The 14,178-nt window shown below is 40.9% G+C and overlaps 1 protein-coding gene across 13 annotated transcripts in view; it reads right to left on the bottom strand.

Annotated features, from left to right (window-relative positions):
• The window catches only part of ADGRL3 (adhesion G protein-coupled receptor L3), a 513,478-nt gene that overhangs the window by 77,242 nt on the left and 422,058 nt on the right, over positions 1-14,178 (bottom strand). For all 13 annotated transcript variants that reach the window (XM_071555824.1, XM_071555826.1, XM_071555815.1 and 10 more), the window contains 2 exons: positions 1,733-1,916; positions 794-916 (listed from right to left, as the gene is read on the bottom strand). In XM_071555824.1, coding sequence (XP_071411925.1) covers positions 794-916; positions 1,733-1,916 — 307 coding nt within the window. The remainder of the gene's footprint in view (positions 1-793; positions 917-1,732; positions 1,917-14,178) is intronic.

Here is a 14,178-nt window from a genome sequence, read left to right as displayed (position 1 = left end):
TGGTCTACTGGGTGACATCCCCATCCATGGATGGTGTATTGGAACTATATGATCTTAAAGGCCTCATCCAACCCAAGCCATTCCATGATGATACATTTTTCCTGCAGCAATCAAAGCCCATATCAGAGTGCAGGAAATAGGAGCATATTAGACCCATCAGTAGATGAGTTTGAAGTTGGTCTCCAGTGGGGCTGTGGAGATCAACAAAGGCGTCTGCTCACACTCCTGATCTGGAAATAAATAGCTTGTGAGGATGAAGTCTATTCACATAAAACATGGCCTATAATTTATACTGTTTCAGGAGGTTCAAAAGATACAGACTTTTAGTGCCTTTCTGGCATTAAAGATTTAGGCTCATAACAGTTAATCAACTTTTTCTGCCATATTGGCTCATTACTAGTATTTGATACTATTGTTTCTTCATTCTCCTTTTTCAGATAGTGACCTGCTGAGAAGCAGTTTACTCAAACAAGCCAGTTATCCCATCTGAAGTCTCCTACTGCAGACAACAGCAGTTAAAGCACTTCTCTGGACTCAGCACTGTGCCCCAGCAGCCACATAATTTAAGGATCTGATGCATTTTTAACATCACAAAATATTTTTGAAGGCTCTGAATCATTTAGTTCCCAGTCAGCCAACTTAGTTTGCAGGGAAGGGCACAAGCAACTGACACTGCCGTTCTTTTAAATATTAACATAGTGATTAATACTGTACTTGCAATGGGTAAACTCAAAACAATGCCTAAGGCATCACTGACTCACGAGGCTGGTGTTGCCTGAGGTGCCAGACCTACCATTTCGACCATTTTGCTTCAAGGTATTTGCTGACAGCTGAATGGCGCTCCCGTGGCCCATGTTCTGGGGAAACTTCAGATCTTCCAGATTCCCATCTGTGCTTAGTCTTGCAACTTCCAGCTCTGTTTGCAAGAGAGAACGACACTAAGAAAAATCTCTACTGAAATAATCTTTAACACAGTATTTCAAAGCTATAAAATGGTGTTCCAGACCATCTGAGAGCAGAGGAATCAACTTACAATGCTTCATGCTAGAATGTGTTTGGGCTCCTATTTCTTTCTAAATCTTTGCCCTGAAGAAGTTTTATATTTAATTAAAAAAAAAAAAGCAAATAAATTCTACTCCCTGTGGAAGACAAAAGACAACCAGTTCTTGTAAACAAGAACCTCAGGATATTAAGGACAATGGTTAAAATGAAAATCTGAAAATACTAGTTCTTTGCCACTGGCGATTGGTACTTTCTGTAAATGTTATCAGTGCTTGGGATCTGTATTCACAGAAATAGAAAGAAGAGTTGTTCTCATTTTACATATGCACAGTGGGAGTGCTAGTGCTTTCCATCATGCTTGTTTTTTAATTAAAATCAACAATCAACTGAATAAAGACACAAATTTGTATGAAATGAAACACAATTGCATTACGATGAACAATCTCCCTGTGAAGCAGTGCTCTCATTGTTGGAGCACAGATTATACCCTCAAAGCCAGGAGTAATAAACGCAGGTCAGATGCTCATTTTCAAGGGAATTTCAAGGGTAGAGAGAGCTGCCTTATTCCTTTAGGCTCTTCTGGAGAGACTTTGAAGTTCTTCAGATAAAGGGCCAAGACATAGCTAAGAAACTGCTCTCCAATTAATATAGGGACCAAGACTAAAGCCAGGTTTCACTGCCTTTACTCTTCCACTGACTGCTCTTCGTATTTATGGGAGTTGCCTCTTACGGATGTTGTCAGTGTTTTCCCGGACAATGTCTGTCTTTAGCAGGTTATCAGCCAGCACAAAGGCACTGTCCTCCACGGTGTCGAGTAACTTGGTGGCTGCGCGCTGCTGTTCGCTTGCATTCAGGTCCCTCCATGCATTCAGAGCCTGTGGCTGCAGGAGGTTGTTCACCGTCTCCACCATGGCCTGCAAGGGAGAGGGATGCAGTGAGAAAAGGCTCTAGCGAACCTAAAACATCGTCGAGACCTCTGACGTGCTTAGTCTCATCCTCCACACACATCAGTTCTTAGGGTGACGACAGCACCTCCTCTCCCCACACATTGGGGCAGCCTGCAATGGAGCTAGGCAACATTTATCCCATCAGATGGGGGAGTGAGGAAATACCGATTGTATTCGAAATGTAGGCTGGGAAGTGTGCTTTTCTGCTTCTGTAATCAGCAGCTCCGGGCTTGGAAAAAGAAGGAATTAGGGTGGGGTGGGGAGGAAGGGGCAGGACGAAGAGGAGGATTGAGGAAACATGCAGGAAAATAGATTTCAAGACCCATCATGGAGCAAGCAGGTTGCTGTTACCTGCAGCACCAGAATTCAAGAGTAGGGCCAGAGCACTCAAGGAAGGTATTTACTATCTGCAAGGGCTACACTCCTCAGAGTGTTTCCCACCACATAGCCCATGGCAGACAGTCATGAAGACACAGAGATAGCTGAGTAATGCCACTTCAAAGAAGCAGCAGGTGCCCACAGAAATTTAGATAAGACACCACATTTCAAATGACTCAATTCAGGAAGGAGTCAGCCCTGTGTAACAGCTTTAGTCCCTCCTGGAATGCACCTTCTGCCCTGGGCTGCCACACACAAAGAGCTCTCCTATGGATAACTTTGCACAGGTTAACCTGGATGCACACCCAGGATCACATGAAATAGTACTGGCCTCATAACTGCAAAATTACAGCAGCGGAGTCTACCCAACTTGAAAGTTTTTCTCAACCTAAAACCCCAGCTTTGCTACTAACCAGATCTGACTCAACCACCTTCCAGCTAACATTTTTTAATGAGACCAGCTGTACCAGTTGGTAGAACTGATTGTGCGGAGGAAAAGGGGGGAAAAAAGGGTACTTTGATCATGATTTCTTCAGCTGGTTAGCATCTACCCACCAGGCAGGCCTGCCCCACAAAGAAACAGCTCCACTGCCAGCAAATGCTGACTACAGAAACAAACCCTCCTTCTGAGATGAAGCTGCTGTTCTTCCTCAGCCGTTCTTAGCAATTTTCTGCATTCTGAACATGTAGGCATCAAACTCACACCTCTCTTCTGCAAGTCAATGACAGTCCTATGGGATTTCAACATTTTCCAAGACTAAAGTGCTCCCCATGGGTTCACTTTCATGGAAATACTTCAGTATTTACTTCTGATATTGTTTCTAAACCCACCAGTGAAAAGAAGATACAGCATAGCCCATTCTTCCCGAGAGCCCTTAGGAGGAGGATTGTTAGACCAGCACCACATGACACAGGGAGAGTGGAGGATCCTGATTCAATCACCGTTCATGGTCAGATACAAATGAACAGTGTGAGAATATGATCACATCTAAACTAGAATTTGATTTACTGCTATATCCAGGTGACCTTAAAAACCATCTCAATTGCAACAAGGTTCAAGGAGAAGCAGAGGCAGCTAGAACTGCTAGTGCTTGAGTTTGGAAGGTTTCTCATTCCATCATGTTTCCTGTTAGGAGACTGCACCATAATTGTGCTCCTCTGACGACACAAGGCTCCTACTCTTCAACCGACATTTACTCATGATCAATTCATTCATTTGTTCTTTCACCAAACCTCTCCTGTACCTTATAAAGATCTTCTTTTTCCTTTGTATCTGCTGCCCTAGTTCCTTGATTAATAGATAATATTTCTCCTCAATGACTGGTTTTCCAAAATATGCAATAACCCATGCTTGAACCACTGAAATGTCTGAAAAACATCTCCTCTAGTGCTACTGTTGTCAAGCCTTTACAATCCAGGACTGGAATCCCTTATTCATTTGCTCTTAAGTGGAACTCATAAACATAAATCAATTTTTTAAACTGAATATTAAACCCATTTTCCTAAATAGTCTACAAATCATCCTAACACATTTACTAGGTACACACAACAAGCTGGTTGCCATTAACAGTCAAGAGGAAATACTAAAAAGTCATAGTGTTTCAGTGTGTTTTTTCAGTGTTTTTAAAATCTAGAAGCCTGGTCTCTGCAGCTCTTAATAAAGTTCTGTAGCATACTTTGGTAGCTTATCTTTTCACAGGCAAAAAGGAGGTAGTGTTCTTTTCCAGTCACCAAAAAGCTTGGCTATTTTGTGTTGCAGGTTCTATACAACACGGTATTTTTGTGTAAAGACCTTTTATGTATGCAAAGCAGAAAATGAGGATTTTTCTTCTCTTTCAATGTTATCACAGACTACAATTTGCCTTACTTCCATGTAGCTCAGCTACTAATGGTGTCTTTAAATCTCTGCTACAACAACATCCTGGATACTTTTATCAATATCTGAATAGTGGAAAGAGTCTTTGCAGCTGACCCAGCTCCTGGCTCTGGATGGAAAGGTAATGCGTATTCATCAAAACATGAAACAGATGTTGAAATACTTGTGTTACTGTGAAACATGTGCTGCAAAGCTTTTTCTCCAGAAAAAAATTATTCTATCCAATGCATTTTTTATTTTGTTTTAAATGTGTATGCATGTGCGCCTGCAATGTTAGAGAAAGAAAACCAATTAAGTCTAATGTGCCACCTCCTGCACAATGTGCACTCTCCACTCAATGGAGCATCCATCCACTTGAAGTGACTAACTTGAAATCAGTCATTTCACATGACTTTGGGTCTGGAGTCTAACACAAAAGCTCCAGAAAGATTTCCAAGGACTTTGGACCCAGACCTTAGCATGTAACTGAATAAAGCTGGTAGACAGTCTTTGTTGGCATTACATCCGAGACTAATTTAGTCCTGAGCTTTTCCCAGAGGGTCACTCCTGTCACCTGTCTCAGTGCATTAATCAAGTGTTCCCCACATTATATTTCTGAGTGCAGCACTTCATCATGGCCAAGTGCTGTGAGCTGAAGCCAAGGAGATGAGGTGCTAATGAAATGTTTGCATTCTGGACAGGAGCTGAGGTAGGTGTTTAAATGAAACAAAACAGCTGTTAAAGCAACAGTGTCTTGTGAGACAGAGATGCCAATGGGGAAAAATTGGGCAGGGGAGTGGGAATGGTGGGAAGGCAGGCACACATGACAAGGATAAGCCTGTGTCTTTGCACTTAAGCTGAGCGGTCGTGGTTTAGGTGGGTTTGGCACCTGGTGCAATGGCTGTGATCTGATGAAGCTCCAACACATAAGAAACAGCTGTGCCAAAGTCCCAGGAAGGCCTCTCAGTGACCAGCTGTAGGAGGGTTAGCCCTGACAGAGGACCTTTAAAATGCAGAAGGCATGAGATAGGTGTGTTTGGGAGCTGATGATCCTGATAAAGGTGGGGACTTACAGAGGGAGAGAGGGAAGTTCTGACCTAGTTTCATCCCACCTTCTTTCAAGTATTTAACATGCAGCCAAGCAAAGAGCCCAGATACTCCCTAGTTTCTCTCTCCATCGAAAGCAGATGGCAACTGTTACCTACGTTTTGGTGCCTAAAGGCACATGATATTATACCTGTCTGTGGAGAACCCAGTATCTGTTAAAGGATACTTCACTGAAGACCCTCTCCTTGCTTCCCAAGCTAGATTTCCTCTGCTGAGGTTTTATTCTCTTCCCCTGCCTGATTGTTCTTCCAAATGCAGCTCGAATGTGAGCCTCATGCAAAATAAAAATGTGGGGCTTGGAGACCAAACATACCTCAACATCAGGCTAAACATGGCACCAAACCAATGCTGTGGTTGCTTGTGCTTAATGAATAGACAACACAAGCACACAGGCACCCCAGAAGAAAGACACAAGTAACTCAAATGACATCAAGCGAAAGCTTTCACAAGGCACAGCTTTGCTTATTTGTAGCCTAGGATCAAATGAGGCAAGAAGGGCATGGCAGAAGGGAGACAAGAAGAAAGAATCTATCATTCTCTCCCGAGATACATGGGCATAGCTGTATTCTGTCTGTGATGTCAGGGGATCTATACATGCAATGCCCAACCTTCTAATTACAAGCCTCTAAAGACCAACTCTCCTGGACCAGAGAATATTAGATACAGTGGACTTTTCATGCCTCCTGTAGTGACTACACCTGGATATTGAGAGAAGAACAAGAACATTAAGCACAGAAGACAAATCCCATGATCACAGAATCACAGACTATTCTGAGTTGGAAGGGACCCCCAAGGATCATTGAGTCCAACTCTTAAGTCAATGGCCCACACAGGGGATTGAACCCATGACCTTGGCATTATTACAACTAAGTTTTAACCAACTGAGCTAATCTCAGGGTCCCTTTCATTATGTGGTTATATAGCACTGCAGTTTGTACATTCAACACAAATAAATGTTAATAAATTGCAGAGGGAGATTTTTTCCAAGTAAGGGCATATGCTCACAGTTTCTTGATTCTGTCCTGAGGTTACAAAACAGAAACAAAATGTAAACTTTCCTTCTCAGACACTTACAAATTGGTACTAAAAGATGTATTGTAAAACAGCAACTAATTAGGAGCCTTACAGTAATTATACATTACTAAAAGGCCAATTGTACATATCCCATTGATTTCCTTTGTGACAGCTGCTTAATTTTGTAAAACTGAATTTCACTTGTTCATTTATTTTTCTTTTCTCCCACTCTAGAAATGTGTGGTGAGGGTGTCTGGGTATGTGGCATGCAGTTTAAACCTAAGAGGCAACTATATATCCAGTAATACCACATCCATTTATTTATCTATCACTCTATCAACATCCAAGGCACAGCTCTTTAACAAAAGCAATATCAAATCTGTCTTTAACTGGGAGAAAACACTGAAAATCACTAAGAGATGTTAGATGTACTAAGCTCACTACCAAATTTGGGACCAGACTGCATTGTGGCTATTGCGCTTAAGCACAGGAACCCTAAACTTAGAAAACCAGCAGCTGTCCTAGAGATAGGACCTCTTTAAACCTTTATTGTTCATTTTTGCCTCTTGCTGAATCACTGATGGAACCAAAAAAACCTCAACAAACTTATAACCAGAGAAAATATTGCTTTATGGCAAGTGAATACCAGCAGGTATTGGTTGACTCTTTTTGCTGAGTAATTTTCAAATTTGCAGTTTGTACTTCCTTAAGAGGAGACTGAATGCACTGTACATGCCATTTTGCATGGAACCTACATCAAAGCTCTTACCTCCTAAAGCAGCTTTGGGAGAGTGAAGACAGTGGCACACAGCATAAAAATACCACTTTTCTAATGATATCTCTAATTAAAATATCTGCATTTTATGACTTTTAAAGCCCTGTCTCATATTGCTAACACTTTCTTGATCTCACAGGAATATCTCACGCAGTGCACTTTCAAAAATTAGAATAGAAGGAGCTGCAGCAAGCAGCTTTGCCTAGGTAGACTAAAAATAATGGCTGGTGCATGAAACAAGCAGTGCTTGTAGAGCTACACCCTGTATCAAAGTTGTTTGCCTACACTTTCTCATAAAAAATGGTTTGTTCATCCTTTCTGAGAACAGCAGCACTTAGACTGTAGAGCACAACCGCACAGGCACAGCCTCAGCAGTTTGAGGTACTGCTCCAAAACAAGTGCATCACTGCCTTTATTTAAAGAATGAAAAAAACATTACTAGCCCACTTTCTAATAGCTTTAATTTTATAGCAGATTAGCAGAGAAAAAACCCACAAAACTCTTTCAGGTCCACACTGCACAGTGCAAATGAAAAACCTCTCAGAGAGCAGACGCACTGAAATGTTGATATGGTACAATGATCACAACGTTATGCTCTTTTTTCCCTTTTTCCTACTGGAAAGTAGTAGTACTTTAAAAAAAGTTTATCTGCCTCCTTGTTCAAGAATAGCTAGTTCTGCTCTGCATTTGTAGTAAACATCCAGAGCTAAAACAAACCCTTTCCTTAAGCTATCAATATTTGCAAGCCTCCAAATTAATTGAGTTAAAGGCACAATCAATGCCATTGATGGCAAGTTCTGCTGGCAAGTTCTGCTGGAAGTTGTTCGATTCTTGCCTCTGGCCAGAAAAAGTGCCAGTACAAGAGAAATTCCCATTAACTCTGAATGTACCTGGTCCAGTCCGAATGGGCCCTTGGAGGAGAGGGCCAGCATGAAAGTGTGGATCTAAGCAGGCAAGCAGCTGCTTCTGACAAGGTTATTGCACTGGAAGGGACCAGCTCAGGTAATTATACGTCTTTTTAGAGTGGCAAAGGAACAGCACCCCAACCCCACTACATGGAGGCCATCAAACAAAGAGAAACAGTCACCCACTGTGTTGGACTTCAGGACAAAAAGATGTATATACAATTTCTTCAGCTTACTAAACCAAGAAAATGTCATTTTGGCTAAATGATGGCATTAACTACTTCTTGGCTGAGAAATGCCTTCAAATCTGTCTGACAAGACTCCTCACTCTTGGAAGCTTTTTTTGACTTGACATTTATTCTTTTCATTCAAAATCAAAATTTGTCACTGGACAAACCATGAGTAAGCACACTGGAGACAATTTCTTAGAGGGAAGACCAGCCACTGTCTAAGGCTTTTTAAAAAGCAATAAGGTAATCACAAAAGGGTTATAGTATTCAAGGAAATGGACAAAAACATACCTAAGGTGAAACCAGCTGAATGCAGTGAGTGCTTAACAATAAACAAATAATTAGAATATCTACTGCTAATCTCCACCTTTTGCCTTCAAAACTAAGCAGGAAGCACTGGCCTACATCTAGTGGTGAACATCAGAGTGGTGATTGACAACTGATTGTATTATTTTTGGTGAACTGAGACAAAATCTACTAGTCATGGCAAAGGCAAGAAGACAACTTCCCATGACCTTTCAGAGGAACTCCTAAAATTGCTCCACATATTGAGTAAAGGCTCTCAAGAAAGGGCATGCAACCCTCTTTCTTCAACTACACAGCAAATGTTTATGGTGTGGTTACAGGAACTGCACTGACTCAGAAATGGCCTGAATTTCAGCAGTGCTGAGAACTCACTGTAGTGAGAAGAAAGGCACTGACCTTTATTAAAATTAGGCCATCTACAAAATGCTGAACTTTGAAAATAATGGTGTTTCACTGGGCATCCAAGGTTTGCAATGTTGGCCTTGTACTACCAATAATCTCCTAATGGGAGCACACAAAAAGGAGATCTGAGAAATAGAACAAGGTTACAAATTACAGGTTATGGTTTTGCTTTACTTACTATATAAGAAAGAATATTTAAAGGTCAGAAGCCATCTGTAGGACTGAAATAAAATGAATTGATTGGGAAGAAGGAAATAACATATGATCTATTTCATCTAATGAGATCTTCCCTGGAGAATAAGCCATGAACTACATTTATGAATCATCTGCATTTGCTGCCCCGCTGTTAGGGATTTGAAACTATACAAGCAATTGCTAGAGAAATTACACTGGGGAAGTGAACAAAGCTGAAGCAAGAAAGGAAAATGGGCCACAAACAAGAAATGTCTCTTCGACAGAATATCCATAGCCTTCAAGGAAACTCCTAGGGAATCTGTGAGACTCATCCTTTTCTCCAACAGTTCAAATCAAAAGGACATCAACCACCGAACTCTATGCCAATTTATACTGAGACTTTTTACCAGTGCCACCAGATACCAGGACTGATTAAGCCTAAAGCATGAAGAGAGTAAGCACAGAGCAACAGAGAAAACACCATTTTTTTTTCTCAGTTCTGCTATGTTACATGTGGGCACATAACCATAGGTATAGCTTGGTTAGTAGGTGGAGGAACATGCGGTCACTTTCCTTTTTAACATTTATGTGAAGAATTTTGGAGTCTGGTGACAAACCCAAGGCTGCTGCTTTGATCCTCCTCTGCCCTAACAATGGGCTCACTGCAGCAGAAACACGCAGGGCAAGGATTTCTAGTTTCACTCTCGCTGACACAAATCAAGTGCAGGTTTCTCAAGCTGTGAAGTATATTAAGTTCACAGAGTTTTAACAAAGGACTACCAAACCGCAGAACCACACTGGGAGTCACACTTCTTTCAGATGTTCTTTTAATTATATTAAATAAAAGTTTTAGGCACTTTGATGCTGATGGGCAAACATCTCGATCTCTTGAAAAAGCTGCTAAAAGTACTCCCTGTAGCTATAGTTAATATACAACATTGTATGCACACTGCAGGCCAATTTATTCCAGCCACTTTAACAATGATACCTCGCCTGACAGGCTGTGCAGAATAGCATCAGGAGTCAAGCAATGCACAAATCATTAGAGGACTCAGAAAGTTGTTTGACACACACTGCAGAGCATTTTGTCATACAGCCAATTAAGTGACCAAACAAGGAACTTGAAAACCTTCATTAATTTGCTCCTTTTTATATAAATGGAGGTTAGAGTCTTTCTTGTCACAGGCACAACAAGAACAAAAGCAAATACAGCATAATTCAATTTATGCTCCCTCTCAGAGCTACAAGTTTCCTTCATTTAGTCTTCATGGAAGTTGGGACCAGTCATGCAAGCAAGAGAGAAGTGGGACAAACAGAATTAATCCACTTTAAATAGTACTGGCTAAGTCCCAGACGCACCTGTAATCTGCTGAGAACTACTAGGTTAGCAAAGAAAAAAAGTCTCTCCTACTCAGCTCTAAACTTAATGCCTTGAATCCTCTGAGGAAAGCCTTTCATTTTTTGCTTAGTACAGCAATTCAAACAGCCCATGTTTCAAGCATGAAGTGTTCAGAAAACTTCCATGAGAACCAGAAGGGCAACTCTAACTGCAACCACCCACCACTGTCTGCTACCTGGAGCCTGCCAGCCCTCAGCACTGGCTTCATGAGTGGCTCTAACGACACCTGAGCCCAGAAGCTCTTGTAATTATCACAGAGCAGCTGGCTTCTCCATAATCCTTGTTATTTGCTATGCAGTCCAGTGCAGAATTACAAACAGCACAAAATGATTTACAGGACAACTTGGAGGATGCCAGGAACCAGAGCAGCAAAAACCACTAGACAAGGAAAATGCTGCAAAAGCAACTCTCTGATGCCTCCTTCCACCCTTTCCACAAAGCTGCCACTCACACTATTGTATTTACCAGTCTCTAGCTTCGTAGACACTGAGACTGACTTTGTAAAATAAAAAACTCAAACAACCAACTAAAAGAATGGGAACCCTGTGAAGTTTTGGTCTTCCAAAACACTCATGCCAAATGCAGCAGGCAATTTCACATGAGAAGAGACCTCTGGCTGGCACCGCAGGAAAGTCGTTGGCCTCACGATGCCCCAGCGCTGCAGTTCACAAATCCAAGTGAAGAAAGGAGGTAAGCTCAGACTTTACAATTGGATGAATGTATGTGGTAAAAAGACTGCAAGCACGAGTCTGGTATGAGTCTTCATTAAAGCTTGCGTTTCCAAATACTAAATATTACAGCAAAATTCTCTACTGTTTTTCCCCCATGTTTAACTTTTCTGTGTTAATATGGTCTCACTTATTGCATTATGTGAGTACACAGCCCTTTTTTTTCTCCTTCACTATCCCACTTCCATTCCTAGAGGCCAGGAGAATCGCACCCATGGCATTTTAAATTGGGCCTGCTGAGAAATAGCGAGCACATGACACTTGCTGAGGGACATGGAAGAAATCCATGAGACCAAAGCCAGTTTTACAATGTCCAAAAGACAAACAATTGCTATTTTCTACAACTCCAGTGCTTCAGTTTCAGGAGAAACACCTTTGGAAAATGAACAGCTATAAATTCTGAAAAAAAATACAGAAAATTCATACCAGCTTACATCACACACCAGTCACCAAACTAAGCTATGCTAATCAAATGTGTCACTCATTGTGACTCATTCTCCCATGTGATGACTTTTCCATCCCTTTCCCAAAATAGAGTGCAAGAACAGTGCACTGAGAAAAGGTAGGCATGAAAGATGTAGATCTCTGCTCTCCAAAAAACCATGCTCTTAGGCAACGGAGCACCTTTCTGAGGTCACTCTGCCATCTTGGATATCCACCTTGGTCAGCTCAGCCTAAGCTGACTATTAAATAGTACAATAAATTAAAACTCCTGTAGCAGTTTCTTAAATATCACTATGACTGAAAAATCTTCCAGCAATTTCATGGTCCTTATATTAATAGGTATTTATCATGTCCCCTGCTGGGTTGGTTCTTTGAAACCTAAAAGATCATTTACCACACTCAAAACTAAGGAAGTGTTTGTATCCTCTATCTCCAGTAAACAAAATCTCTGAGCTTTTAAATCAACCAGTACTGTGAAAATGAACAAATTAAATCAATATTTGTTTTAAATATAAATGTACCCAGTGAGATGAGATGATAATCTGATAATGCATTTCCAGTTTCATATTTGAATTACAAAATTTCTCAATCTGTTTGACATATTTATTTATAGTCATTTATTTTGGGCATAAGAGGACTTTACACCAAAATTGCTACAGAGGCTCTGTCATGGCTACCTAAATTTTCCACTCAAAGAAAACAGTAAGACAGATTTTAGCAATTATCTTCTCAAGTCACCCTCCTCCTCCCCAAAATCCACTTTTTTTTTATATTTGCAATTCCTGGACATCTTTCGCATAAACTTTGTATTGCACTTTCCTTTGTCTAGGGAGCACAGAACAGAAGGTACACTTCCAGCCCTGTGAGCCAAATTCAGCCATGGATGCTCTTCACAATAATGGGATCAGCATAAGAAGATCACGTTAGCAAAGTTGGACACTATTTCTCTGCCACTATTGTCATATGTCCCACTGATTTCCCATCTCCCACTGACTTTATAAAGTCCAGGGTTTTACCATTTAAGATTTGTTGAAAAATCTCCACTACATTCCCTTAGCTAGCACAGACATTTCACCACTTGGTAAAGGACAAGTAACAGGAGTATCTGCAGTCACATTTAATTGATATTACAGACAACCTCGCCTTCACAAGATATTTTAATGATTTTAGCTACACAATTTTCCAAATGGAAGCATACTGTATGAAAATATGTCCAGATACATTACTTTACCTCCACATAGTACAAAGCAGAGCTGGAAAGGTTCAATTAGGTCATCTAATTCATTCTTCAAGCCCTCTGTTACAGGACTGTCCTCCTCAATATATGTTCCAGATTTGTCCATATTTATACTAAATAGCTCAAGAAATGAGCTTACATCAGCTTTCGTCTACTAAAGTAGTAGGTACATGATTAATGTTTAAACACACAAGCTGCCTTTCCAAGTGAAATGGAAGGAATCCTTGAAATTAAGGGTAAACTGGAGTTTGCGCAGACTATTCAGGCTTTATTCTATCAAGGCCAAGCTTCCTGTGGAGTATATTAAACTTGCCAATCACTACAGTTTGAACAAACAGACCAGGAGCATGCATCAGCTCTGTGGAGTTGCCTGTGCAGCTAGTGGAAAGGATGGCTATGGGTCAGGTAGCATCAAAGTTCCCAACAGGATTGTGTGGTCCACAGTCAAATCAGCCTCACCGCGTTTCCAGTGGTAGCAGTAGACAAGTGGCTAAATTGGGAGCGAGTATTGCACTGTAAACTTTCCTAAACTCCTTCAAGTGTTTGCTAGTTGCTTACTCTGATATCCCAGACAAGGGATGTGTAACTCGTAACTTATCTTTAACCATTAATGTATATGGAATGGAAGAAGTGACTTTCTCTCGTGACATTTTCCAAAGGGAAGACAGCCTACCAGCTCAGAGGCGTACTGTTTTATTTCCAATGTTCTAGAAATCTAGGCCATGTAATCCCACATGCTAAATGAAATATATGCTCACAAAATGAAGTCAGTATTGACTGAAGGAAGTTGAATTTTGCAGGAAAACTCAGGTATAGACTGTGCCCTCCAGAAACAGAGTTCATTTTACACCTCTGTGTGTTACACATACACATGTAAATAATGATCAACCATCCATAAGTACAATACCAATGCTCACAAGCACAAAACAAAAGTTAGAAGATAAAACATTCACAGTTCTTAAAGAGGCATTAACTCACCCACAGTATACAAACAGGTTTATATAAAAGTCACTGGAGCAATGTTATAAGGCAAGGTGACAGGATTACCAAAATAACCCAAGGTCCCACTTTTAAAAGTCTACAAGCAGGTCTTTCCAGAATGTTGGGGTTTGACTTCGTGCATATAAAACATGATGTAAGCCTACAAAAGTTGGGCTAGACCTGAATGAATTTCACGGGATGTTATGTTCCTAACTCTATACTTACTTTGCAGCACTCTCCTCCCTCGTACATCCCTCTGTAAGACACTCTGCATTTCATTATGATCCTACCTCC

Source organism: Pithys albifrons, chromosome 5 (genome assembly GCF_047495875.1).
Source record: "Pithys albifrons albifrons isolate INPA30051 chromosome 5, PitAlb_v1, whole genome shotgun sequence".
Classification (NCBI taxonomy): domain Eukaryota; kingdom Metazoa; phylum Chordata; class Aves; order Passeriformes; family Thamnophilidae; genus Pithys; species Pithys albifrons.
This window is presented reverse-complemented; position numbering and strand designations above follow the sequence as displayed.